Source organism: Myotis brandtii, unplaced genomic scaffold, assembly GCF_000412655.1.
Source record: "Myotis brandtii unplaced genomic scaffold, ASM41265v1 scaffold455, whole genome shotgun sequence".
Taxonomy (NCBI): Eukaryota; Metazoa; Chordata; class Mammalia; order Chiroptera; family Vespertilionidae; genus Myotis; species Myotis brandtii.
In genome coordinates, this window is record NW_005367384.1 from 1,153,664 (window position 1) to 1,181,387 (window position 27,724).

A 27,724-nucleotide genomic window follows, 5' to 3' on the forward strand; every position below is an offset into this window, starting at 1 on the left:
CTGATTAGAGAAGATGGTCCAAGAAAAAAAACAAAACCCAGGTACTTTGCACTTCCTCTAAAGGTGGTGCAAAGAAAGGGTGTGGCACAGAGGGGCACAGATGTAAGGGAGGGTGAAACGGGTGAGTGGGAGTCGAACACGAGACTGAAGGGAACACTCGGTGTCTCCCAGGTGGTGACACCCTACAGGGGACATACTTCCACAGCATTTCCTCTTCAGAGAGGTTAATGTTTCTCTGCATTTCCACGGGCAAGGCACTGCATATGTGAATTTCATAAGACAGTGTGATTATCCCTGATGTAGGGATCAGAAAGGTTAAGTAACTTGCCCAAGGACACACAGTCAGTAAGTTGTTGAATTTTACCTCAGCTTTGCCAACTCTGAAATCAACTATACCATATACTTTAGAAATACTAAAATACCATAAACAAAGGTCTCCCCCACCCCCTCCGCTCCCAGACAAAGTTTAGTGTCCCTTATGAGACACAGAGAGAAGGGGTGGGGTGGGGAGGAGGGTAGGGGGAGAGCACATTGCGCCACAGAGGCGGCCGGCCGGGCTCTGGGAACGCCTGGCTCATTGCACACATTGCACCTGTTCTTCAGGTGTTATCATGCTCATCAGAGCAACACAACCTTCGCTTTTACACACTGGGGCCTCAAGGAAGGCTCGGAGAAAGCTGTTCTTTCTTTTCAAATCCAGGGGGAAAATTTCTTTACTGTTTTACCCTAGCACCAGGAAAGTATAAATCATCCTAAAAATTTTGCTTCTGTAGGGATTTTTAAATCAGCTCTTATAGCTACTAACACAAATACAGCTCTCAAAGCTACTCACAGTCTAGCTGGCATTTTAAACAATTCTAGGTCCCATTACAAGTAAGGCAAAAAGGGCCTGAATCTCAATGCCCAGGGAAATCTCATCCCAGGCCAACTTCTTGGCCTGGAAAACTTCCTTTTCCTTCTAAAATTTAACTTATTGGGGGTGAAATTCACATAACATAAATGAACCACTCTGAAGCGAACTATTTGGTGGCATTCAGTTCATTCACGTGGTTATGCAACCACCACCTCTATCTACTTCCAAAACTTTTCTCTCACTCGGAACAGAACCCTTTCCCCACCCAGCAACCCCACCCTGTTCCTCCCTCCTCTCTGCCGTCAACCACCAATCTCTGCATTTTGTCTTTATGGCTTCATCTGTTCTGGATATTCCATATACAGAGCATCACGCAATATGTGACCTTTTGTGTCTGGCTTCTTTCACTCAGCACGATGTTTTGAACGGGCATCCACACTGTAGCATGTATCAGTACTTCATTCCTCTTGATGGCTGCCTAATATCCCACTGTATGGATAGGCCACAATTTGTTAAATATCCACCCACGGATGGACATTTGAGCGGTTTCCACCTTTTGACTGCTGTGAATACCACTGCAATAAATGCACAAGTATTTGTTCGAGTCCCTGTTTCCAATTCTTTTGGGAGTGGACTTGCTGGGTTATGGGGTGATTTTATGTTTAATTTTTTTTAGGAACCACCATACTACTGTTTTCCACAGGAGGCTGCACCAGCAATGTATAAAGGTTCCTGACAAAGTTCTTTTAAATACAGCAAATTTATGAAAAAAAAATTCCTGAAATGATTTTCATTAATGCTGGCCTTTGTGGCTCGTAAGAAGCTTGTGAAATTCACATAACATAAATGAACCACTCTGAAGCGAACTATTTGGTGGCATTCAGTTCATTCACGTGGTTATGCAACCACCACCTCTATCTACTTCCAAAACTTTTCTCTCACTCGGAACAGAACCCTTTCCCCACCCAGCAACCCCACCCTGTTCCTCCCTCCTCTCTGCCGTCAACCACCAATCTCTGCATTTTGTCTTTATGGCTTCATCTGTTCTGGATATTCCATATACAGAGCATCACGCAATATGTGACCTTTTGTGTCTGGCTTCTTTCACTCAGCACGATGTTTTGAACGGGCATCCACACTGTAGCATGTATCAGTACTTTATTCCTCTTGATGGCTGACTAATATCCCACTGTATGGATAGGCCACAATTTGTTAAATATCCACCCACGGATGGACATTTGAGCGGTTTCCACCTTTTGACTGCTGTGAATACCACTGCAATAAATGCACAAGTATTTGTTCGAGTCCCTGTTTCCAATTCTTTTGGGAGTGGACTTGCTGGGTTATGGGGTGATTTTATGTTTAATTTTTTTTAGGAACCACCATACTACTGTTTTCCACAGGAGGCTGCACCAGCAATGTATAAAGGTTCCTGACAAAGTTCTTTTAAATACAGCAAATTTATGAAAAAAAAATTCCTGAAATGATTTTCATTAATGCTGGCCTTTGTGGCTCGTAAGAAGCTTAGGGGATTTATATAATAGCTTTCCTTTCACGGGCCTTGTGAAATCTCTAATCCTCCAACCCCACCATCGAGTATGGAGAATATGTTAACCACCAGAGCCACACAGACACTGACAATCTAGCTCGTTGCCCGGGACTAAAAGCCAGGACACAATTACAAAACAAACGTAAGTCCCAGAGTCCCTCAAATGCAAGGGAGCGTAAGTACAGCTTTGAAATGCAGCAAGATTTACAGCAGACGAGGGAGAGGGAGAGACCCGAGGACAGCAGAGTGGCCAAGCACTGATGGAGAGAGAAAGGAAGCCTGAGTGAGACTTGAAGGACGGGTGTGATAAGAAAGACAATAACCGGCGAAGACCACTGAGGCCCACAGCCCATCTCGATCAGATTCAATGTCCTGCCTGAAGGTTGCGGGTGCCGGGCTCTAAGAGCCGGATCCTCCACCTCCCTCGCCAGCCCAGGCGCCGGCTCATTTCCCGAGGGCTGTGGGGGGCACATCTCCTGCAGAAGAGCTCCCCTCCTCCTGCTATGAAAGGCAATGTTGTCATGTTTCCTCAAAAATGTTCAATGTCTGTGGCAAAACACATCCAGCCATTCTCACAGTGTGCAGGCAAAATGGAAAGTCTTTAAGCGTGGTGAGTCTTGCTCGATGGAAAGCGGAATACCCTGAATATGCATTGGCCCTCCCCGCTTCCTCCCTAGCACCCGGCGAACTCGACCAGGCTTAGGCTGAGCGTGCATTCCTTCCGCAGCAAGAAGTCCGACTTTGTGCACAGCCCGCTGTCAGAGGGCAGGGCAAGGCAGGGCTGGCACTGGGCTTGGCTGCGCCCCACTCGGGTCCCTCTGCGCCACGCACCGCGACCACCCTGTTCTAAGGCTGCGGAGCGCTTGAACGTCAGTGAGCCTGCGAACCGATTGCTCTCCACCTGGCATGGCAGTTACCTGCATCCAACCTGTTTGCTTTTAGGGGGAAGCTCTTGGGGTCCAGGCTAACCGTGCCTGAATCCACTGCGGGCCCAGCCGGCGGGGCATGCGCAGAAGTGCGGCACACTCCGCCAACACACGACACACGTGTGCACTGAGGCTGTGCGTCCACGCCGCCGGGTCTCGCCACAGCCTCTGCGCTTCCGAGGTGGTGCAGCCACAGGGCTGTCCAGCACGTGGGGGCCGTCACGTTTCACTCCCGGACAGGGAGAGAGGGAGCAACATGCAAAACGGACTGGTATGCAAATCGTGTCCGTGCAGAACCGAGCAGGGCCTCCCAGCACGAGGGGCAACACTTGCTGGGCACACGCTCCAGAGGGCAGGGCACCCCCTGTGTGAGGGTGGGAGGCAGGAGGACAGACAGGCGACTGCTTAGATCAAACACATTCCTGGGCCTGTCCAGAGGGGCTGCAGCGGTTCTCAACCTGTGGGTCGAGACCCCTTTGGCGGTCGAACGACCCTTTCACAGGGATCGCCTAAGACCATCCTGCATATCAGATATTTACATTATGATTCATAACAGTAGCAACATTACGGTTATGAAGTAGCAACGAAAATAATTTTATGGTTGGGTCACAACATGAGAAACTGTATTTAAAGGGCCAGAAGGTTGAGAACCACTGGCTAGAGGCTGTCGCTCTGCATTCTCGGGATTTCGCCTCAGCCCAGGGTCCTCGATGCCCCCAGCTTTCCGCAGGAGTCAGAAGTCGCCTGGACAGAGTGGGACACACAGGCTGCAATCATGGCTTGGTCACTAGCACCTGGGTGATTCCAGGCAAGGCACTGACCACACAGTGAGATGCTGCAGGATCTACTCTCAGTCACAATGACAGTCACATAAAGCCAGCTCCTGGAACACTCGAAAGGTGTCACCATGGTAACCAAAGGCCCCGGCAAATCAAACTTACGTTTAGTTCACATAGAGAGCTATGCATCCAACTTTCTAAATGGCTATTTCCTGTGGGTGAGTATACACTTCATTTTCTGAAATCTGCATTTCTACAGTTAAACCTCCCACCGATGTCGGCCTAAACAGGATCTTGCTTCTTAATTTGTTTCTCATGTGAGACTCTCTGGACATTATTCCCCCGCACAGGAGGGGATTGTGGCCACTTGGCACCTCGGCTAATTTCTCTGGTGCCTTCACATTCCTGAGACTTTCTCCCAAACGGCACATGCCCCCAAAACAGGGGTGGTGTTCGGGGGCATCTGCAGGGTCACACCAAGGTAGTGTGATATCGCTCGCCGAATACAGCGTAGGAAACAAAGCAATGAGAGGAAGATATGGGCTTTCTATACAAACCATGACACAGAAGCTAAACATAAAACATTGGAAAACATTTTAATGGCACATTTCTCAGAGAAAAATCTATCTTGAACCTTACTGGTTCTGTCAGCGCCAGCAGAAACCTCATTTGGATGTGCATGGCCCTAAATTGGGAGTCACACACAAATACATTTCTTGCAGGGGCAGCCTTGACATATGACAGTAAAGCAATTAATTGGCAACATTCTGAAAGCCGAGATTTTGCTTAACGGTGTCCCCCTGGTGTGTTAGTACGGCGATGCCTGGAGACTTATCTTCTGCTGATGTGTCCACCTGGATTAGCTTGGGAGAACCTTGGGAATGCAAACAGGTGTAGGGAAGAGGAGAAAAAGAAAAAGCCAGACACAGAAAAGAGGGGGCCGCAGGTCATGGCAAGAAACACTAATATATTTACGGTCCCCACTATGCACAAGACACGGAGGGGCTATGTGAAGCTGAACACGTGCTTCAAACTTACGCAGACCCTCGCGGTTGCCAAGGTCCTGGTGTGGAAGGCCATCTGACCAGTGAGCTGAGGAAACAGCACCTCTGGGAGGGTGAGGCTTATCCGGTGCTGAGACCCAGGCCTCTGTCCCCATGCCCCTTCCCGAGATTAAGCTGGTGGGGGCCAGTCATGTCAGCTCACTGTGAGACTGGTTGATGGCATCCCAGGAAGTGTACAATTTCCGTGGAGAGCAAATGGATGAATGAATGACTAACAAGACAGATTACACAAAGTCCAAATATTCTGAAGGAGAAGAAATCACTTCTGGTTGTGGCAAACTGGGCACTTGAGTGGGGCAGGGCTGGATTTGGGATGTGGGCGGGGTGGAGGGGGGGCACCCTAAGCCGAGGAGGAGAGCGGGCTCCTGGCAGGCTGGGTGCTGAGCCACGTGGGGTGAGGGGAAGGCTCGGGCCTGCAGATCAGGACTTTGAACTCCAGTTAGAAACCGGGATGTGGGAGCCAGAGCAGAGACAGTGGAAGCAGCAGAGTCAGGGGAGGGGTTCTGGGGAGAGTCTCCTGAGAAAGGAGAGGGGGCATTTAAGAGCAAGGACAGGCAGTCTCAACGCTCCTCAGAAGGAACGCAGAGAGCGCAGCCCGAGTGGCACGATGGGTGGGTCAGTGGCGAGGCCCACACACGGTGATGTGGCCATGAGCTCAGATCTGCAGAGGACGCTGTGGAATGACAGTCTCAGGCTGCGGACCGCCTTGCTTCTTCCAAGGAAAGAAGTTCAAGTTCCTGTCAGTGGGGAGGGAGAGGGAGGAAGGTGGCTCTGTGCCCAGCTTGCGGCCTTGGGCCACAGCCCAGTTATTGGGGTGCATGGCCCAGGTCATTCTGCTGGGAACCGGCCTCATCTAGCTGCCGATGCGGGGGCCCCTCTCCATGGCCCATCACTGAGAACAAACCCATTGCATCCTATTCCTGCAAAACCAGCTACTTCTCTGTGATAGCCATGAAAATCCCCTTGCATGGGAGGCTGGCTGCAGGGAAAGGCTGGTTTTGGAAAAACTATCTTGTTTCACACATGAGTGCTGGCCATACTATGACAATGTCAGAGCCAAGGGCAGGACCTTGTAGGCACGAAAAGGCTGGATGAGCAACTCCACACAGACTTACTCTTCTTTCTGGAATCCCAAAGTCTTGGCGTGTCAGAGGTAACAGTTTGTCATATCTCTGTTTCTCATGGTTGCTGCCCCTAACTTTCAGAGGACAAGTTCGTGACCTACACAGTGAAACCGCACGTAGAGTAAAGAAGCTGCCTGATAGCAGTGCTTCCGTCACCAGCAGCTGGTTATTCTCAGGCTGGTTTCCACTGGTTCCCCTGCTGGGCTGTTTCTAGAAGTGATTGTTACCCGCTGGTCATCCTGTTACAGGATGGACAAAGATATCTCTTTTACCCAAATGCAACACAGCAAAACAAAAACAGGAAGGAAAACTAGGCAAGATAACGCTTAAGGATTTAATATTATCAACAATTTCCTTAGAGGTCTTTAGGGGTAAACAGATTTCAAATTAAAAATATTCTTTTAATTTTTTAAGATAAGACCACCATAGATTTATGTATTTATTTATTTTTAACATATGTTTTTATTGATTTTAGAGAGAGGGGAAGGGAGAGGAAGAGAAAGAGAAACATCAATGTGAGAGAGAAACATCGATCGGCTGCCTCCTGTACACACCCTGACTAGGGATCCAACCCACAACCTAGCTATGTGCCCTGACCGGGAACTGAACCAGCGACCTTTCACTGCATGGGACAATGCCCAACCAATGGAGCCACACGGGCCAGGGCTAATTTAATTTTCTGATGTAAGTTTTATGAATGTCAGGCGATGTGTAGATTTGTGGCAGTGTGACCACAATCAGGACAGAGCAGTCCCCTCGCCCCAGGATCACCTGGCTGCCACTTAGGGAGACATCCGGCGTTCACAGTGAGAACATCTGACTCTCGGTGCCAGAGCCATTTGCATTCTGGGGGGTCACACTCTGTGCATTTTTATTTGCCAACATAAGTTCTAATTTACAAAGGGACCAGGACTCCTTCGCTGGAGGTCACCGGATGGCAAACTGGCACTAACAGTTTGTACCTCATGTTCTGGCCAGCCCTCCCCCCCTTTTTTTATGGTCAACATTTACATAAATAAGGTTGTCCCCTAGAGAGGACACTTCCCAGTCACATGAATCAGGAGCAGAAGGGGCTCCAAATTCGGGGAGCTTAGGGACCAGTCGACCTGCTGCAAATGAACACACCCCCACACCAACAACACATCCACCGCACACGCACATAACACACATATCCAACACACACTCACACACCCAACACAAACATCACACAACAACACACACATCACATGTGCAGTGCACACCGACACACGCTGCCTTCAGGGGAGTCTTTGCAGAGAGCCTTCAGTATCACTCCAGTCCTGGCTCCTTGACCCTTCTGATGTGGCAGAGATGGGGTGGACGCAGGAAGCCACGGCAGGTGTCAAACGTCATGTCCCTGCAGGAGGCTTCCAGGGCACAGCCTCCCACTCTCCTGAGACCTCTGTGCCAGCCCAAGAGCACAGACTTCACCGTGAAACGTGCAGTGCGCCCGGCCGGCTGCGGCCTTTCTCCCCACATCGCCTCTTCCCAGGGAAGAGAGGTCCCCTTCTCCTCAGGTGTGAACCCCTTCTCTGCTGGGCCGGACCCCGTCCCTCCTGACACCGGAGGAAACTCATTAAACTCACTCCAAACACGTGGGCCCTCATGAGCCTGAAGTACAGTGCTGGGCCTCCATGTGTCTACCGAGATGAAAAAGAAATGAAACATGATCCCAAGAAGCTTGGGAATGCTGGGGGTGTCGGCGGCGAATAATGATACCAGGCCAAATAAGAGAAATGCTAAACCAGAGGCACACAAAGTGTGAAGGGAGCCCAGGGCAAGCTCGACGGTTATTAACGACACACAGGCTGTGTGCCGGGCAAGGAGCACACAGGTGAGTCACACACACGTGCTGAGCTCATTGAATCCTTATAACAACCCAGGAACTGCTGTTATAAGAGAAGAGAGCAAAGAGCCTCAGAGAGGTTTGGGAACTTGCTTGAAGTCACACAGCTATAAAGCAACGAATCTGGAATTCAAGCCCAGGTGTGTCTGCCACATATAGTCCTGATGATAAGAACAATGACAACGACAGCAGCAGCAGAAAAAGTGATAACGGCAGCTACCATTTACTGAGCGCTTGCGTGTGCCAGGCACACGGGGGGCAGTGCAGCCAGCCTTATTCTCTGTGGGAGATCTGTGCTCATGAGTACAGAGTTACAGGGCACACGTCTAGCATGTCCACGGTCTCGAAAGCAGAAAAGCAGATGAAAGGTCAGAGGCCCTCAAGGCTGCTGGTCGGGGCTTCCTGCGCTCAGCCCTGCTCTGTGCTGGGAAGTCACTTCTCATCTACTGTAAAGGGAGAATGGGACATGACAGGTGTTGGCTGATTTCGGGGAACTAATCTGTTAAATGCCGAGTCAGCTGTCTTCAGGTTTTAAATTGAAATCTCACAGGTGAAAAGACGACAATGAACATCTTTGGCGAGATGTATATGCTCCCCGAGAGGCTGATGGTGGGGGCCCGGAGGACCCGGGGTTCTGAGATGCCAGGTGCCATGCGCCCAAGGTTGTGGTGAACAGAGAAAGGACTTGTGTGCGAGACTACAGGAAACCAACCATGTGAGAGTTTCTGGTGTGTGACGGTGTGAGTTAAGCTATAAACATATGAGGCCACTGGCACCATTCATTCATTCACCTATTCATTCACTCATTCATTCATTCCACCAGTTAGTCATGCACTCATTCCACAGCGGAGCCTTGGGGAACGGTATCTACAACAGAAGAAGAGTTTCTGACAAACACACATTCCGGGCCCTCTGGCCCCCTGCTCGAATATTCTCTCTCAGCGCCCAGCCTACCTCCCGCTCTCGCTGGCAGGCCAGCCAGATAAAAAGGAGGGTGGGGCAGAGGCAAGATTTATTATTGTTACCTTTTATGTCAGACCCCAACCTCCCCAAAACCAAAGGTCATCTCTGAATTCAGAGCCTACGGTCCTTAAATCTGCCCAGGATGGCATTTCCCCTTGACCCCCTTCCCATGTGCAGGGCTGCATGTGTCACGTGTGATTGGGTGGGCGGGCAAACACGGATGCCCGGCACAGTGCTGACGCTCTCGCTCTGAGGCCTCCGAAACACATGCCACTGTCACTCTGGTTTCAGGGTCTGTCCTGTGGCCGCATCACCCTGCTTTCTGCCCCACAGGCTCCCCGAGTCTGCTCCAACCTCCCCACCCCCGTCCCAGCTCCCGCACGGCTCGGCTCTCACACAGGCACAGGCACGGGAGAGCTAACACACTCGCTCGAGGGCCCTCAGTCCCCCACCCTTCGGGGCACGATGCCCTTGGAGGTAGGTTGGAGCAGCCCCCCATTCCCTTATTCCTGCTTCAGGGAATCTTCTCTCACATAGACACCTGCACCCAAGCCCTGTGTCAGGCTCTGTTTTGGGGGACACCCAACCTCAGACAATCGCTGCCACAATGTCACCATCTCCATCTCTGCCCAGGAACCAGGGCCACACCCCGATACCAATGCCAGCAGCCATGATCCTCCATCGGCTTTGAGACCTGGTGGGCCAGCAGCCGATGGGCCGAGGGAGAAGGGGAACTTCACCAGCTCAGAAAAGCTGTGCTGGCCGCTCACTTCTCCTCTGGGGAGCTCGGTGAGGGAGGGAGGGAAAGGATGGCCAAACAGGTTTGGGCATGTAGTTGGCATGTGCCAGGGTGATGCAGAGACCCGCTGTCATGGAGAGGCAAGGGCAGGAGGGAGAGCACCCAGGACGTAGGATACACACGTGGCCCAAAGGCCAGGGAGAAGGGGCAAAGCCATTCAAGGGTGCCACGCTCTGCCTTCTCAGCTTAACCAGAGGACAGCAGAGGCCGACACGCCCAGCCGCCGGCTCCCCGGGGACCGCTCATTCCATTACAGCTTTGGGGCAGAACTGCACAGCCCAGGGCACGCCTACTCATTTCTAGAAACCTCAGCACAAAGCACAGCGCCTGGCATATCTTTGGAATTAAAAAAATTACTCGTTCGATGCATAAATGAGGATTATAGCTCCAAAAGCAGCTGTGGCCACAGGGAGAGTTCAGTAGCTACTTAGCAGTAAGTGCCACATCAACTGTGAATTATGCGGAAAGGAGTGTATACTGATGTCTCCCCTGCTGTTCATCTGCTCTCCTCCCCAACTCCGTCCTTCTCGGACCACCCACTGGCCAGTTCACCCACCCACATGACCTCTCAGTGCACTCGCCAACTATGATTTTTTTTTTTTTTCAGAGAGAGAGGAAGGGAGAGGAATAGACAGATAGAAACATTGATGAGAGAGAAACATCATCGATCAGCTGCCTCCTGCATGCCTCCCACAGGAGATCCAGCCTGAATTCCAGGCGTGTGCCCTGTGCCCTGACCGGGAATCGAACCAGTGGCCTCTTGGTTCCTGGGTTGACACTCAACCGCTGAGCTACACCAGCCGGGCTCACCCATTATTTTTGATCTTCACTGTCACCACCAATGGGGCATAAAGGGTCCGACCACAAGTATTGTAACAACTGACCCTCAGAGGGGCTATCCACCACTCAGAAGAAAGGTCAACAGCTTGAAGCCAGGATGCCACCAGTGGCCCCACTTCATCCACTGTGGCATTCAGTTCACCCCTGTGGGTGATGGACTTGGAATCCAAGCCATTTGGAGCAACAGTTCTCAGAGGATAGGATGATGAAGAAGATGTGATGATGATGATAAAGATGATGGTGATGACAACGACAATGATGAATAGGGTAAGAGGAAACTTCTGGAAGTGATGGCTCTATTTAAGGCATAGATTGTGGTGATGATTTCATGGATATACACCTATCTCCAAGCTCACCAAGTGTTCACATTAAATACCCACAGCTTCTTGTATGCCCATCATACCCCAATAACGTGAAAATGGGGAAGAATTAGCTGCAGAGCTTGTTTAAAAGTCCCTGCTCCACCCCAGAGAGCCTGTTCCTTAGATTTGTTTTGCGACCCAGGGATCTCCATTTTTAACCAGCACCTGGTGGCTCTGGACAGGAGGGTCCTTGGCTCACACTTTGAAAACGACCAGTTTATGCCTTGAGCCCAAGAGTGGTTCCAGCCCCACTGTCCTCAGGTTTGGGGCCCTGTAGTTGGCAGCTCGGCAGCAAGGCAGAAAATTGGGCCAAGTTTCTGGGGCATTAACACTTCTGAACCTGGGCCCCTGGTCTCTGGGACCTCAGGTTGGCTCATGTGACTTGTGAAGGCATGAAGGTATTTCAATGTCTCTGAAGTGGTGCGTGTGTGTCCTTGCATGTATGCATGTTTGTTGCATGTGTCTGTGTGCCTCCCTCCACGTGGTCAGCATCTCTGTTAGAGCTGAGTGTTGGCTTCTGTCACCAACGTGCTCACAAGCACACCTATGCCTGTGTATGTCATGTGTGGGTTTACACTGTGTTATCCGAGAGAGAGAGAGAGAGAGAGAGAGAGAGAGAGAGAGAGAGAAGGAAGGACTGGAGCACCTGGGCAGAGATACACTCAAATACATGCAGAGCTTCCAACTTCAATTATTTCATAATAAAGAAAATTTTAAATTATTTCACCATACAGCTCAAGGTCGAAGAGACGGGTAAGGGAAAATTGAGGATAAGCTAACAATCAAGATAACTTACTGATTACCTCTCCTCAGGAAAGTGCTATGACTCTAAAAGCTTTCACATATTTATTTATAACCATCTCCCTGGGTGAGTGACATTGCCAACGGGTTGAATATTTTGCTTAATATCCTCAGGTGTAAACTAGCAACTGTTTCTATTGTTTGTAGTGGTGATAAAAGACTAATTAAAAAAGTTAGCAGCTGCAATGGATTATCTAACTTTCAGGTCTTTTGAATCAAACCGAGCTTCTAGTCCAGTGGTTCTCAACAATGGCTGCACATTAGAATCACCTGGGAATCTTTTTAAAAGTCTGATTTCTGGGCCTCATCCTCCAGAAATTCTGTTTCTTTGTTACTAATGTTGTGGCCCCACCCCATAACAAAGAAACAGAATTTCCCGAGGATGAGGCCCAGAAATCAGACTTTTAAAAAGATTCCCAGGTGATTCTAATGTGCAGCCAAGGTTGAGAACCACTGTTCTAGTCAGTCACTCTTTATACTTTACTAGAGACCTGGTGCACAAATTCGTGCACTGGTGGAGTCCCTCTGCCTGGCCTGTGATCAGGGCCAATCAGGGCCGTGGGAGGTTGGCCAGGGGGAAGGGGCCAATGGGGCCTGGCAGGCGGTGGGGGGGTGAGGGATCACAGCAGGTTGGCTGTGGGAGCGTAATGACCACCAGGGGGCAGCTCTTGCATTGAGCGTCTGCCCCCTGGTTGTCAGTGCACGTCATAGTGACCGGTCGACTGGTCGTTTGGTTGCTTAGGCTTTTATGTATATAGATAATCTGCACAAACTATACAGTTTTTAAAATTACCATATGGCTTTATAAAGCTATGCCCCTCTTTTGAAGTAACTTAGAATACAGGTACACCTTGGAGATACTACAGATTTGGTTCCAGACCACTGCAATAAAGTGAGTGTAGTAATAATGAGAATTGTCATTTTTTCTGTGCTTGCCTTCAATTTGTAAAAACTGCAACATCTGTGTAGCGCAATAAAGCTAGGTCTGCCTGCCAACCATTCTGGAATATGCCATGTGCCCTGTTGATGGGGAAGAGATCATGGAGGGTTCCCAGTTTGGATAATGAGGCCAAGGTCAACCCGCAGGAGAGAAAACTGTCCTCTGGCCACAGACTGAACCCTGGCCAACTGTCTCATAAACACAGCCCCAGTCATAATGGGGTCCAGATGCAGGCGTGTGGATAATGACTCAGTGGAACAGTTCGCTGGGGACACACAGGGCCAGGATTGCAACTAAAGTCTCCCGACTCCGCAGAGCCTGTTACTCAGTGGCGGAGGTGGGATCGGAAACCAGGTCCTGAAGTGACAGAGCTTCAGAACTTTTCTCAATAAACAAAAGACAGCAAAACAAACAAAGATTCCCTCTTGGCCACCCCTGCAATCACAGTACAGAACAGCTAAAAGGACTAAGTGTTCAAAAACAAAGATTCCCTCTTGGCCACCCCTGTAATCACAGTACAGAACAGCTAAAAGGACTAAGTGTTCACATTTATTCTTGAGGTGGGGGGAGGAGGGGTCTCCCATTATAATCTAGGGCCTCTTCCCTTTATTCCTGAATAACTACTTTTATTGTCTCCTAGCCTCTGAATTCTCCCTAATGTCTTTTTGTTTTTTCCATTCCAATCGATTAACCTCATTAATATCCTTAACTTCATGAAATTACTCCTTGTTAAATCCAAGCTCCTCAAGCCTTCATCAAAATCGCCATGGTCAGACACCACCCACCTAACCCCTATTTCCCAGCTCAGGCCTTCAACTGCTTCCAGGTCTCACCGTTTCCCATCTTCCCTTATTTATTCCAATCTCCTGGCTCCCAGGTCCCCCACCACCATCTCGAATTTCCTTTAAGACCTACCTCAATGTAGCTCTTGCTCTATAACCCTTCCCTATTGACCCATCTTGCAAAATCTATCCTTGACTTTGAATTCTTTAACTGGTTTCCTCATCATTGGTTCCCTAGAGTCTCAATGAATATCTGCTGAATGATCTGATCAAACATTTGCAATATCAAAGCATCCAAATTAGACTCTAGGCAGTCTGGTTGTGTCTTTAATCTCCACAGAGAGAGCGTACACTCCTCAAGGTCAGAGCTCATGCCTTATCTCGTACCCTTCAGTAGATCTGCCACAGGACACACAGTAGGAACCCAATGGACATCAGATGAACTGAACTGAATTATATATCTCCACCCCCACCTAAAACAACCATGGAATCAACATGAAGATAGTCTCTGCAAGCAAAAGAGTCAGACAAAAAGGTTAGATTATTATGAAAAAGTAGGTTACTGGCCATTTTTTATGTCCTAAATTTTGATGCCCATTTTTGGCGGGGGGGTGTCCTAGTAATGATCATAAGTACTTCAAATTAAGTATAATAGACAAGAGTATTTTTAGAAAAATATTTTTTATTGCTTTCAGAGAGGAAGGGGGAGGGAGAGAGAGATAGAAACATCAATGATAAGAAAGAATCACTGGTTGGCTGCTTCCTGCATGCCCCACATTGGGGATCGAGCCTGCAACCCGGGCATGTGCACTGACTGGAAACCATGACCTCCTGGTTCATAGGTCAACGCTCAACCACTGAGCCATGCCGGCTGAGCTAGACAAGAGTATTTTTAAAAAAAAAAATAATATCAATGTACTGTCTCTGTTCCAAAAACACAACTGGCACCAATGCAGAGTCAAATAGGGAAATGGCGAGGGCTTCCAAGGTGAAGTGACAAACAGGATTACCTACACCTCCTTCCTTAGGGGAGAACACCTGAAAGGTGACACCACTGAGAAAACCCTTCTCCCCTGAGCAGTGTTTCTCAAACAGTGGGCCTAAGGCAGACCACCTCACCTTCAGTTCTGTGTGTGTGTGTGTGTGTGTGTGTGTGTGTGTGTACTTTCTCAGGGGACACTCCCTCTGGAGAGGCTGGTGCCCTGGGTCTGGGGCAGGACCTTGGCAGAAATCTGTTTTTAACAAGCTCTCCAGGTGATTCTTGTGCATAATAAAGCTTGAGAACCAGGGCGATGACACTTAACCCTGTAACTGACCTTCAAGTTGGAAGACGATACCCAGGCATCAACTTAAAAAACTAAAAATGCAGCCTTTGTTTTTTTTACACACAACCAGGCTTGCCTGACAGAATACCTACAGCAAGATGCCCCCAACCTCGGCCACGCAAATGGCTAACAGGTAGGGAAACAGTTCACTCCCTCCGCCCCATCTGCTTGTCCAGGTACCCCAGGCTGCGGACGGGAACATCTCTTTATATCCACTGTTTCCACATCACTAGGCAGGGACCAGACGCTTGATACTGTCCCATGTAAAACAGGGAGGGACATGGAAATGCTCTCCCCTTTGAAAGTGAGAGGTATGGGGGGAGAGAGGGTGCACCCAGCTCAGACACGGGGGATCCTGGGAAACCAAGCCCTGTGTCTGCTTAGATCCATAGCATAAGGCACCTTCCCCCAGGCAGCTCTACCCCAGGCAGCTCAAGCACAGGCACATTCTCTTAAGGTGCAGATTAACAATGGACAATTGAAGTGCTCCACCCTACCCCATCCCCTCTCCCCCATAAGAGGCCAGGCAATCAGGGAAAACCAACTTGATAAATGTGGCCCGGACTTGGCTGTCCCACAGCCAGGACTGGCACAGACATAGCAGAGACTGTCCTGAAACTCTCAGCAGCTACCCTGGGGCTCAGACGAGGGCCGGGGGACAGGATGGAGGAATAGGACACAGTGACCAATTCAGAGACATAGCATCATTTCAAGCAGAAAGACTGGGCTGGCTCTGGGGTGACTGTGCCCTTGGAACCAGAGCCTGGCCTGATGGGGGTGAGGGGCATGAGGACGGGAAGGGTGGACACTTGCTCTTTTGGCCAAAGCAACCACGAAAAAGAGGTTCTCCTCCTCAGAATGTTGGGCAACAGCCACTGAGGGTAAAGGCAGGGGATGCGGCACCAGGGCGCCTGGGAGGGAGTGGGCAGAGGTGGAAAGTGGGGGCAGAGAGAGGAGAGCTAATGAGAGCCCTGGAGCATCAGCCTGCAGGCCTTCACCACCACCGGAGATGTCCCTCCTGCCCCCGATTTCCCGAGTGGGGGTCCCGGGTACAGGGCACGAGGCGCAGACAGACAAGCAAAGTAAAACAGCGCCCATCTTGGGGCAGGGCGGGAAGTGTCACATGGACACCGGGTGAGAAGAGAGAGCGCCTGAGGATCCCAAAGCCAACGTATGGGTTCGCCAGGCTTTGCCCTGAGTGTGCGCTGCCTTTCAAATGGCGTTTGTTAAAGTCTTCACAGGCGGCCATGCTCACTTTTCAGTAACTCGAATAAAGCCAGTTCTGTTCACTGAAACCCCCGAGTATAACTCAATCATAAAAGCCGAGCAGCCCGCCGTTCACCCTCAGCTCAGGCCAGGGCCTAGCAAGCAGCAGCCTGTGGCACGCTGAACCGGGCACCTAACGGCACAGTGACCTCAGCAGCGGGAGCCATGGTGACCGCAATGACGCCACCGAACTCGCTTTCAGAGAGCCCGCGCTGGCCCGCCTTCCTTCACCCCCGCCCCCAGGGACACACGGGGGTCCCCTCCTCTCCCTTCAAGCCCAGGGGCCTCGGCTGTGATGAGGATCGCCTGCTCCAGAGCAGAGGGACAGGGAGCCAACCGCAAAGCTGACGAAGCCAGTGAGTGGACAGGAAGGGAGTGAGCAGGAGGCAGCGGCAAGCCCTCTCCTCCCAGACGGGAGATGCTCGCACACCTGCACTGAGGGGGGAGGAAATGGTGGGAAGGACGGACCAGGGGCCTAGAAAGGAGCTGCTGTAGCTCAGGAAATGCCTCCTAAGGGGAGGGTGGGCCTAGGCGGGGAGACAAATAGCACAGGTGAGGGGCCTAGAGACCCGAGTCAGGAGGTGAGGAAGGTGAGGGGGGCACGTGGGGGACCCTGCCTTGTAGGCTATGCACGAGGCTGCAGGCTGAGGGCTGGGGTGGAGGGACTGGCCCGAAGGTCAGTGCATCAGTAACAAGGGGCGCTGGCTGGTGGAGGTCCAGATGATGCCAACTGTGCCACCCACCGGCTCTCGCGTGCTTTCCAGCCGTTTCTCTGTGGCCGGGAAGGAAGTGTGGCATCAGAAAAGATGAGCCTGGGATTCTGACAGAATCATCAGCCCTATCTTCTCATGGGAGTTTGGTTTTGTTTCCTGGCACCTTCCACCTTCACTGGACTGTTCAACATCACTCCAAGCACAGCCCCTCACCACTGCCACAGAACAGCCCGTCCTGTCTCACTCCACCCACTCCTTCCTGCGCCCACCACGTGCCACCATCCCAACAACCCCACGGGCTGGTGACCGATTTCCCGAGTGTACGGGTGTGGGAGCGGAGTCGCGGGGAAATGAGGCAGCAAGCCCAGGTCGCACAGCTTAGCCAGTGCAGGGATCAGGGTCAAGCCAGGCTTCTCACTCCAAAGCCAGTGCTCTCATCTGGGCCCCCCTCCCCCCCTGCAGCACCGGGTCGCAACCCTGGCTGGGCAGTGGGATCCCCAAAAAGATGTGGATTCAGTTTGTGGAGATGGGGACCCAAGTCGGGTTACTTCTAAAAGCCTTGGGGTGATTTTACCGTGTGGCCAGGGGTGGGAACCGGCCTGCTAGCGACCCCAGGATTCCGGCACCAGCACGGTGGCCGGCTCAGGTGAGCAGTGAAGCCTCCTTGCGGAGTGAAGGAATGAAGGTTTTGCCCTTCCCTACAATCCTCCCCCCATCTTCCCATCATCCTGACCCAAAACGTGGCCTTCTCTCGCCAGGAGCAAGCCAACGGGCCCGAGGCATCTGTCGCTCCTTCAATCCCTCAAACATGGACATGTAAATGCCACCTTCTCAGAGCATCACGTTCGTCCTGTTACCCTCTGCTGCTGTAACGCTTAGTGGCTTAGTGCTGGCTCCATCGTTAAGGACTTCATTGCATCCTCTTAGTTTGGTATTTAAGACAACCCTGCCCCAACTTATCCTTCCAATCCCAGCTCCCACGACCCCCAGAGGCTCTGTTCTGACCAGGAAGGGGTCCTCCTTGTCTCCAATGAAAATCTTGCGTGTTCTTGCCACAGTGACTTCAATAATGCACGTCCCCCTCTCTCTTCCACCCATGTCTGGATCCATGAGGACCCTGCTCTGCATCTGCTCTTCACCCCACCCTCCAGGAGCCCCTTCCAACTCTGAACGTGTGTGCCAAGAACCTTACCTGGCTCCCTTCTACATGGCTTCCAATCACCATTTCCACGTGCACACGTCCTAATTTCCCGACTAAGTTCTGCTCACCGGAAGGCAGCACTGCAGGCACAGAAAGTTGTCTCCCCCGCAGTGACTAGCACTGCACATTCCCTGTGGCTGCCACCGGCAGCCGGCATCTCCGGTCTCAGTGCAGAGGGTCTTACCTGTAGTATCTGGACTGCAAGTAGGTGGAACACACGGCCTTGGACACGTGACTGGCTGACCCAAAGTCGATGACCTTCACTCGGTATGGTTGTCTGGACGGATCCACCAGCATGATGTTTTCTGGTTTGAGGTCTGCATGGATAAGACCCAGGCTCTTTAGCTTCATCAGGGCTGTGGCCACCTGCTGGAGGACTGGGCGAATGTACTTGAGGGGCAAGGGACTAAACTTGTTCTGCTTCAGAAAGTCATAGAGGTTCTGCTCCAGCATCTCAAAGACCAAGCACGTGTGATTCTTGTGCTGGAAGCACTCGTAGGCCCGGACAAAGTTGTAGTCGTCAGCACTCTCTGTGCTCAGGCGGGCCAGGATGCTCACTTCGATCTGACCTTGCCGGGCATAGGACGGGTGGTTCTTTAGGATCTTGATGGCCACAATTTCATTGGTGCCCCGTTTCCAGCACTTGACCACTTGCCCAAACGTCCCTCGGCCCAGGAACTCTAAAACTTCGTACGTGTTGGTCATGGAGCACAGCACCTCATGCTGGACCAGCTGATAGTCGCCTTCACTGTTGGAGCCACTGTTTTTGGAGGTGGCAGTCGAAGTGGTGGCAGTGGCTACAGTGGCCCCGCTGGCATTATTCTGAATCATGGGTGGATGCTCTTCGATGATCTGCACGCTGCTTGTGTTCTCAATCTCCTCACTCTTACGCTTGAGTCCGCATTTTTGGTAGGTGTCAAGGAGGCTCACAGTGCTTCGACGCATTAGGTTATGTGGTCCGCCGAGGACTTGCCCAGTGACAGAAGTGCTGCTTGCTGATGTGACCACTATGTGCCCGGTGCTTCCTGGGAAGATGATGGTCTGCTCGTAAGGTAGGCTTGGGTTCGGGATGGGCAAGGAGGTGCTGACGGTTGTGGTGGCTGGCTGAGAAGGTGGCACGTTCTTGCTCTGGCTATACACTTTGCTGTGGGAGCCGTACCCAGTCATGTCCCAGTTGGAACTCGGCTCTACTTTCAATTTCTTCACACTACAGAAGGCACTTGATTGAAGGGTGTGAGGGGAGAAAACTTGCACATGTGAGGCCATACCTACAAGAGAAAGAAAGGAGAAAATAAATATTTAGTTGCCATCGCATGAATAAACTCAGCAGATTCATTTCCGTCCTGAGCAGTGGCTGGGGCCTATAGAACATGTCCCCCCACTTACACAAGGTTGCAGAGGTGAATCCATTCCATCCAGAAGCACATTCTGGTCACTCAGTTTGTGGGGCCAAGGAGTTTGTTGTTCCACCTGACACCACCAGGAGGGTGAGAGACTTACAGGGTCAGGAATATATTTAAGATGGAGACACAGAATGTGAATGTCAGGACTTTGTTCATTATATATATTATAAATAATGTTTGTGATAGAAATGAATTCTTCCTCAATTCTCACTGGTTGCAATCCCAGCAAAACTGAAGACTGTATTGTTATGCAATTGTTATGTATGTTGTCCTCCATGGTTAGTTACTCTTTGTCCCAGTCCCTGAGTGTCTGGTTCAGTCATATGAAGAAACATGTTCCCACAAAGGTCCAATCATGGAGCCACTCACGACGTGCTAGCTTCTGGATGATCCATAATTACCCCTGGGATCTTATTCTTAAGTTACTCTTAGATGAATTCTATAGGGTTGAGTAGATAAGCAGTTGGTTCAGCGTTTGCATTTAGATAGTCTAAAGCATTATATCAACCTTTTGGGGGAAGTGGGTAATATAATTCATGGGTTTCAGTCACTAACTTTTTCTGCTAAATGCATATGTCAATAAATTAATTCATCTAGAAAGTATTATTCCAGACCAACATCTCACCCACAATTTAGATAACCTCAGCATAACTCTGGAATAGTTGTGCAAGTTATAATTATGGTGATAGTAGAAATAAAAAAAATTCATAGAAAATGTATTAGGAAAAATAAGACAATGAGGAAGAATAAGTTATTTTTTTAAAAAAATATATTTTATTGCTTTTAGAGAGGAAGGGAGAGGGAGAGAGAGATAGAAACATCAATGATGAGAGAGAATCATTGATTGGCTGCCTCCTGCACGCCCCATCCTGGGGATCAAGCCCGCAACCCCAGCATGTGCCCTTGGTCAGAATTGAACCTGGGACCCTTCAGTCTGAAGGCTGACGCTCTATCCATTGAGCCAAACCAGCCAGGGCAAGAATAAGTTCTTAAAGGTGACAGTAGAAAAACACAGTGCTGTCTTCTAAGCTGCAGTCATAAACATCTCCTATAAGTGGGTTTCCTATCAAGCACCGTTGGTGTTCAGCCATCCTAATGTCCGCGTTTCTCTGACCCCCTCGTGATACCCAGAGTGGTATTCAACATTTTTATTTTCGCCCCATCGCCCATCACCCTAGTCCAGCCTCTCTCTCAGCAGGCCACCCACCTTCCACTTTGTCCAGAAGCCTAAGGTCAGCAGTCTTGCTTTCCACCTTTATTCTCTTCCTTTCAAAGCATTCCTGAATCTACACCCATCCTCCACTCTCTCCTCTCCGTCTCAGAGGAAGAGGTGTCTCCTTTCCAGCCATCAAAGTTCCCCTGTTCTCATGATTCACCCTTTCCGATTTCTCTTGAACCCCGTTCCCTCCACTGTCCTCTCTTTCTCCTACAGCTTTTAATTTCTTCCTGTTGATGGGATCAGAGTCCTTAATGAATCAATGGCTTAATCTCTGCCTTCTGTCTTCATCTGTGTCACACACACATTCCCAACTTGGAAGGCAAGGGGAGTAATCGCCATATTCTCCCCTTTGCTTTGTTCCTTCTTCTCACCTGTAATCAGTGCTAGACCCCTGTTCTTCAAGGCTCCATCCTTAATCCACCTCCTCGCCACCCCACATACACACTCTGTGAGACTGTCCTAAAGGCGAACGACTTCCTGCCTAACCCAGTGGCCTTTCTTCAGTCCCTAGCCTTTCTCGGTGACCTCTCTGCAACATCTGATACTGCTGACCGCGGCTTCCTTCTCGATGCTCTTATCTGCGTCTACGCGAATCTGTCGCCTCCTCCCTAGTCTCTCACTGCACACTGCACACTGCGTGCTGGGTGGTTTCTTTCCGCTTCCTCCTTTAAAATGTTGGCATCTCCAACATTTTGAGTCTTCTCTCTCTAGAAGACATAATCCATTCAAACAGCTAGAACAGTCATCTCTATGCAGGCGACCCCCACACGTTTAGCACAGGCAAGGCTCTCCCTTGTACCTTCCAGCAATATATCTCTGCCTCCTGCTTCATCAAAGACTATCATCTAAAGGTCAACTCATTATCTTTCCTTAAAAATGTAGCCATCTCACCCCCCAACCTAACATCCCCATTTCTGTTCATAAAATAGTCTTCTAGCCACTTGGTTCCAAAACTATGCATTTACCTTTGATGATTCTTCTTTGCCTCGATGGACAAGAAGGTGCTAAGTTTTTGTTTTTGTTTTTGTTTTTAAAAATATTTTTTATTGATTTTTTACAGAGGGGAAGGGAGAGAGATAGAGAGTTAGAAACATCGATGAGAGAGAAACATCGACCAGCTGCCTCCTGCACACTCCCTATTGGGGATGTGCCCGCAACCAAGGTACATGCCCTTGACCAGAATCGAACCTGGGACCTTTCAGCCTGCAGGCTGACACCTTATCCATTGAGCCAAACCGGTTAGGGCAAAATTTTATTATCCTCTCCTTCAAAATGTCTCTTACATTCATCTTTTTATTTCTGTTCTTGTTGCTATTTGATAGTTAAAACATTTACCACTTTCTAGTAGAATTAAAGCAAACATAGACACCTGGTTTTTCTGAGCGATCTTTCTTCTTCTAATTTGCCATATTCAGTCACCAGACCAACTTTCCCAGGATTTTTCTAAGCATGTCACTCCTCTGTCCAAAAACTCTTAATGACTTTTTCGTGTCTAGAAGATAAAGTTGAGGACTCTTTCACTCAGCATCATCACATTTTTATTTCAACTACCTTTTGGCTTCATCTCCAACTCTAATTAAGCTGTTTTACTGTTTTTAAATGCCTCTCAAACTTCCTACCTCCACACTTTTACACCATTCCTCCATCTGGCATGACTTCACTATTTCTCTCAACTTATCTAAAGACAAGACAATTCAGATCCCTTCCTTTCCCAGACCTTGCCAAGCCACAGTGGTTACTCTCAGCTCTCCCTTCCTATAGCATCTACCATATGTACCACCCATTTGGTCACAAAATGCATTTCTGCCCCGCAAAATCTCTTGTCTTATTGGATTGAACCATTTATCTTTCGTGCTGTTTAACTTTTTACACACTTAGGTCCTGTTTTCATAACCAGGCTATATTCTGAGGGCAAGAACTACAGTTCATACCTCATACTTCGCTGTGTTTTCCCCAGCACTGAGCTGAGTTTATGATACATGGTAGGTACGCAGTTGATGGGAAAAAGTACTCTAACTGGCCTGGCCTCCAAGAGCGAGCTTAGCTCTGGCTACAGAGTCACAAGCACTTGTTGAACCTGGACGCGCTTCTCCGGGAAGTACGGAAAAACCTGCTAAAAGCTTTTCATCCTAAGCAAGACTTTTTAAAAACTCAGGACAGTCAGCATTCGGGTTCTGCCTGTACTTCTCCCTGGACATGCTCTGACTTCCCTACACCTGCTCTGAACCCCACCTGGAGCCTGACCCCCTAGATCTGACAGAGGCCTCTTTACTTGTCTGGATCCTGAACTCCGGTGTGTGTGATGTGACTGCACTTCCCTGTGCCTCCTTCCGCTCACAGGACTATTTCGGTTTGCTTCTTCAGAACCTGTGCTTGACCTGTTTCTTCCCACTGCTCTTTTTGTTCAAGTCAACCTCCCCCTAATTCTATAATAACACAGAAAATGATTTTCTCTATTTACCAGCATTAAATATCCATATGGTTCTAGATGATGTATCTAATATAGAAACGACCAGTCCCTTGGCTTTTAGTAACTAACTCACCCACTGAAGAGGCAACGCAAATAAGCATTTTCTTTATCCTTTGGCATCTAGCTTGCCCCTTCCTCCTCAATCCTCAAGTACTTCAGGGGGAGGGGGAGGGGGAGGGGAGGGGGAGGTGTCAGTCAGGGCTGCAGTAGGAGAATATGCTGAAGTTACATAAAGGAGATGTGGCTCTATTTTGACTGTTTCAAAAAGATTTTGGTGGAAAGGCCAGGGTGTAGAAGTGGAATTTTACAGACGGGAAGAAGATGGCTTATGACTTATTGGGATGACGGCCAAGGGTCATAAAATTGTGGAAATCATCATTGGCTACGTCCGGGGACAGATGCCAGCAGCGGAGAGGCCCTGCCTGGCTGGAAGTGCCCTTCACCACCGGCTGCCTCAGACCCTGGCCTGGCCTCATGCGGTCCCATTGCTCCTTTGATAAGGTCAACAGCTACCGTTCCAAGAACTAGACACAATTCCGACGCAGCCTGATTCTTTCCAGCTTGACTGAGATGTAACTGACATGACGTTGTGTAAGTTTAAAGTGCACAGTGTGACGATTTTATATATTTACACACATGTATATATTGTGGATTGATGACCACAATAAGGTTAGTTAATACATCCATTAACTCACATAATTACCTCTCTCTTTTTTTGGTGGTGGTTAGAACATTTAAGACCTACTCTCTCTGCAACTTTCAAGTATTAGTACAGTATTATTAACTGTAGTCACCATGCTGTGTGCTAAATCCCATAGCCGCCTTCTCTAACAACTGGGAGTTTGGTAATACAGCCTCGTTACCATTATTCTGTAGCAGAGGCCTTTTGGTCTAGGAAACAAATTATTATTATTACTGTTATTATTATTTAAAAATCTCTAATATACCTTATAAGGAATAAAACACTGCTGGTGGTTGCATAGCTTAATCCTAAAATAAACTTACGGCAACAACCAAATGTATTTCGCTCCTTGAGAGTGTGTTTCTGGAATAAGCTCCCCTGATCAGTTTAGCCTCCGTGAGTCAAGCCCCCGCCTTTCTCAGACCCCGGTGCTGGGCACCAGGAGGGGGCACCTTTCTGTTCTCCACTCCCATTCCTGTGTTGGCCTCCAAGCTCTGTAAGGCCTGCTCCCCTCCTTCCCTGTCCATTTTCTTTTCTGAAAAGCCAAGGGCTTATGCACACTTTCAGTTGGGTCCTCTGGCAGAATTGCAGTTGTTTTGTAGGTCATCTCTGCCCTTCCTCACGGGCTGTCCTCGGAGGACAGTGGGTTTGCTCTCCGTTGAGGGAACACCGGGAGGCTACAATCCAACAGTGAGGGGGGTTTTGAGCCCATGGGGCGCGAGGGGTGCGAAGTATCCGGAGAATCACTGCAGGGTAAACCTGCGATCCTCACACCTGCTTCCAAAGGGGTCGCCAGACCCAGACTTGGCCACAAAAGCTTACGTAGCCTCCCAAGGTAACACCTGGCAAGATGTTCCTATTCGCACTCAGCAAGTCCCGACGATCTAGAACTGAAGCTTCTAAAGGCTGCATATCGCCTTGCTACTCATGTTTGACGCGGGTCAAAATTAGACCCCTGAATGTCAGATATACATCAGGGCCTTACACGCCTTTTAATGTCACTGATACAAGTTTATGAGGATGTTATAAAAATGATCAGTAAAAAGCATTTAAAAAGATACTTATTATTTAAAATTTAAGACAACTTATACAACCATATGCAATATATTCCTCCTTGCATGTGGCAAGTGAAAAACAGCTCCTATAAAATTGGTATTAAAATATATCCTTCAGTTAGCAGAACTAAAGCCCGTTATTTATAAGAAGTCATTTCTTATTACCACAAAGACAACAGACTGTCTCTTTTGTGCCCCAAACAAATTCAGTTTCCCCAGTTACTTAGGGCGCATTTTAATAGCCCCGACGCTAAAGGCAATGAGGACAACTGACCTCCTTTTGGCTACTTTATTCAAATGCTCATTTTGCTTTAAAAAAATGCAAGTAAGTCTGCATTTCAAAGAACCGATTTTTAAATATTTACCTTCTAAACTTTATCATAGATGCCATTTATGTCCATAAAATGCTATTACACTTGAGTTCAAGCCCGATGGCTCATGATTCTCATGATTCCACAGATTTTTAAAATCTTGAGCATCTAATACACACCAGGCTCTGGCCCCAGTTTTTTGTTTTTTTGTGTTTTTTTTTAAAAGACTAGTTTATTTATGTTTAGAGAGAGAAACATCGATGTGAGAAGAGCAGAACAGTCTACTGGATGTGAGAAGAGCAGAACATTTTATCGGCTGCCTCCTGCACACCCGCTAGGGGATCCAGTCCGAAACCTGGGCCTGTGCCCTGACCGGGAATCGAACCTACGACCTTTCAGTGCACAGGGACAACGTTCAACCACCTGAGCCACACCAGATGTTTATGGATGGGATAAGCCCACACCTAACTTCGTCGGGACTGTCTGGAATCACCCTGGTTGTGCCGATTCAGGTGGTAAGAGCACCCTCTGAACTTCCCTTCTCACAAGGGTCCTAGTTTGAAAGCTAGGAAGTCAGTGATGGGGGTAAGCTCCTATGATAAGTGAACAAACCGGATCCTGACCCAGAACAGTCTATGTTCCTCTTTGTCTTAATGGTTTAATGAAAAATTCATTTTTCTAGGGTTGAGAATAAATTTTTCCATTTAATAAAGTAACTAAAAATCTTCATGATTTTACTGAAGTCTTAACTCCATTTAAAAAAAAATGTCATTTACTGAAGGATTGGCTTATTTAGTTCTTTTGCTTTGTTTCTTCATAACTTTATATTTCACAACTAGATGAACTGAAAAGTTGCTTCACATCTGAGTGCCTTTTCTTTCCGTTTCACCACTCGAATTATTATCTCCTGGAAGATCGGACCCTGGTGAAACTACAGGGATGAGTGAGGGTTCAACTCTGATTTCAAAAAATTAAATTGAATTCGATTTCACTGAATTCTATCAAAGCTTGAGGGAAGGAATTATAAGTAAAACAGTGGCACCGTTTTTATCAGTATATAAAATTTAATTTTGGTTTGGCAGGTATGAAATAGATTATCACTCAGAATCCAGTTACATTTATTAAAGGGAACACAACCATGAACACCTTAGTTTAAGAGGTACCAACTCTCCCACTTCCTAAAATCCATCGGACACACACTTCTGCTGAAAAATGAGTATCTGATAGAAGCTACAGATCTTTTTTTTTTCTTTGTGATCAAGAATTCAAAGGAAGAATTAATTTCCATACCGAACGCAACGTCCTATCTGTCTTATCTATCACATTATGCACATCAGACATAACAAAATCATAGAACATGCAAAAGAAATGTCAAATGTATGTGAATATTAGAAATACACATCTGAATGGACATTTTTAAACATCTGAAAAGGGTTACTCTGTATAACCATTGAGTAACCAGTAAAACATGATTAATTTGATGCCCTTGGGGGTTAAAAAATACTAGAAAAAATGTCTTCACTGGCATACGAGACAATATTCATTAAAATTTTAATGATAATCACTATCATTCTGTCAAGTTTATATTTCATAAGTAGTGCAAAGATCACTTCAGATTGCACCATTTCTAAATGACACATTTCCAAAATACTGTATAGTAAATGTCTATGGGGCATTGCTACCATTTTCAATCGAGGTCTCTTTATCCACTAGTTGTGTAATGTTACATACATAGTATATTCCACCAGCACACAGGTTAGGATCAACCACAGGCTCTACAGAATCTTTTGTCAATAATGACAATACTATTGATTGCATCAAGGGTTCTCTCAATAAAAAAGACTGGGGTTGGGCACAAAAGGAAACAAAGACATTGAGGACATGGGCACTGCTCTAAAAGAGTTAAATCTCATGGGGTTGCCAAGTTCCTTGCAAATTAAAAAGGACAACTGGCAAGTCTAAGCAACATAAGCAAGTTGCCAAAGTAAACGCGAGAAGAGTTCAGAGGCAGGAATCACTATGGGTTGGGGTTAGGCAAGGGTTTACGGAGGAACCAGGGTTAGAGCTGTGATTAGAAAGATGGGGTATAGCCCTAGCTGGTTTGGCTCAGTGGATACAGTGTCTGACTGAAGCATGTACCTCGGATGCAGGCTCGATCCCGGCCCCAGGTCGGGGAGCGTGCGGGAGGCAACCAATCAATGTATCTCTTTCATATCAATGTTTCTCTCCCCCTGCCTTCCACTCTCTCTAAAAAAAAATCAATGGATTAAAAAAAAAAAAAGATGGGTATATTTTGAAAGGCAGGAGAGTATTCTGGATCCTGCTCACTGGGTGTGAGCAGGGGATGGGGTGGGGACAGCTCCACAAGGGCCTCTGTCCTGAGGAAGCGTAGGCTTTGCTGGGAGCCACAGCTCAGCGGCATTTACACAGCAG

At 48.6% G+C, this 27,724-nt stretch overlaps 1 protein-coding gene across 1 annotated transcript in view; it reads right to left on the reverse strand.

The window, feature by feature from the left end:
* The window catches only part of HIPK2 (homeodomain interacting protein kinase 2), a 122,462-nt gene extending 103,043 nt beyond the window's left edge, over positions 1 to 19,419 (reverse strand). Inside the window, exon 1 of the mRNA XM_014546705.1 lies at positions 18,336 to 19,419. Within this exon, the coding sequence (XP_014402191.1) occupies positions 18,336 to 19,417 (1,082 nt within the window). The 5' untranslated portion in view covers positions 19,418 to 19,419. The remainder of the gene's footprint in view (positions 1 to 18,335) is intronic.
* Positions 19,420 to 27,724: the final 8,305 nt, after the last annotated feature.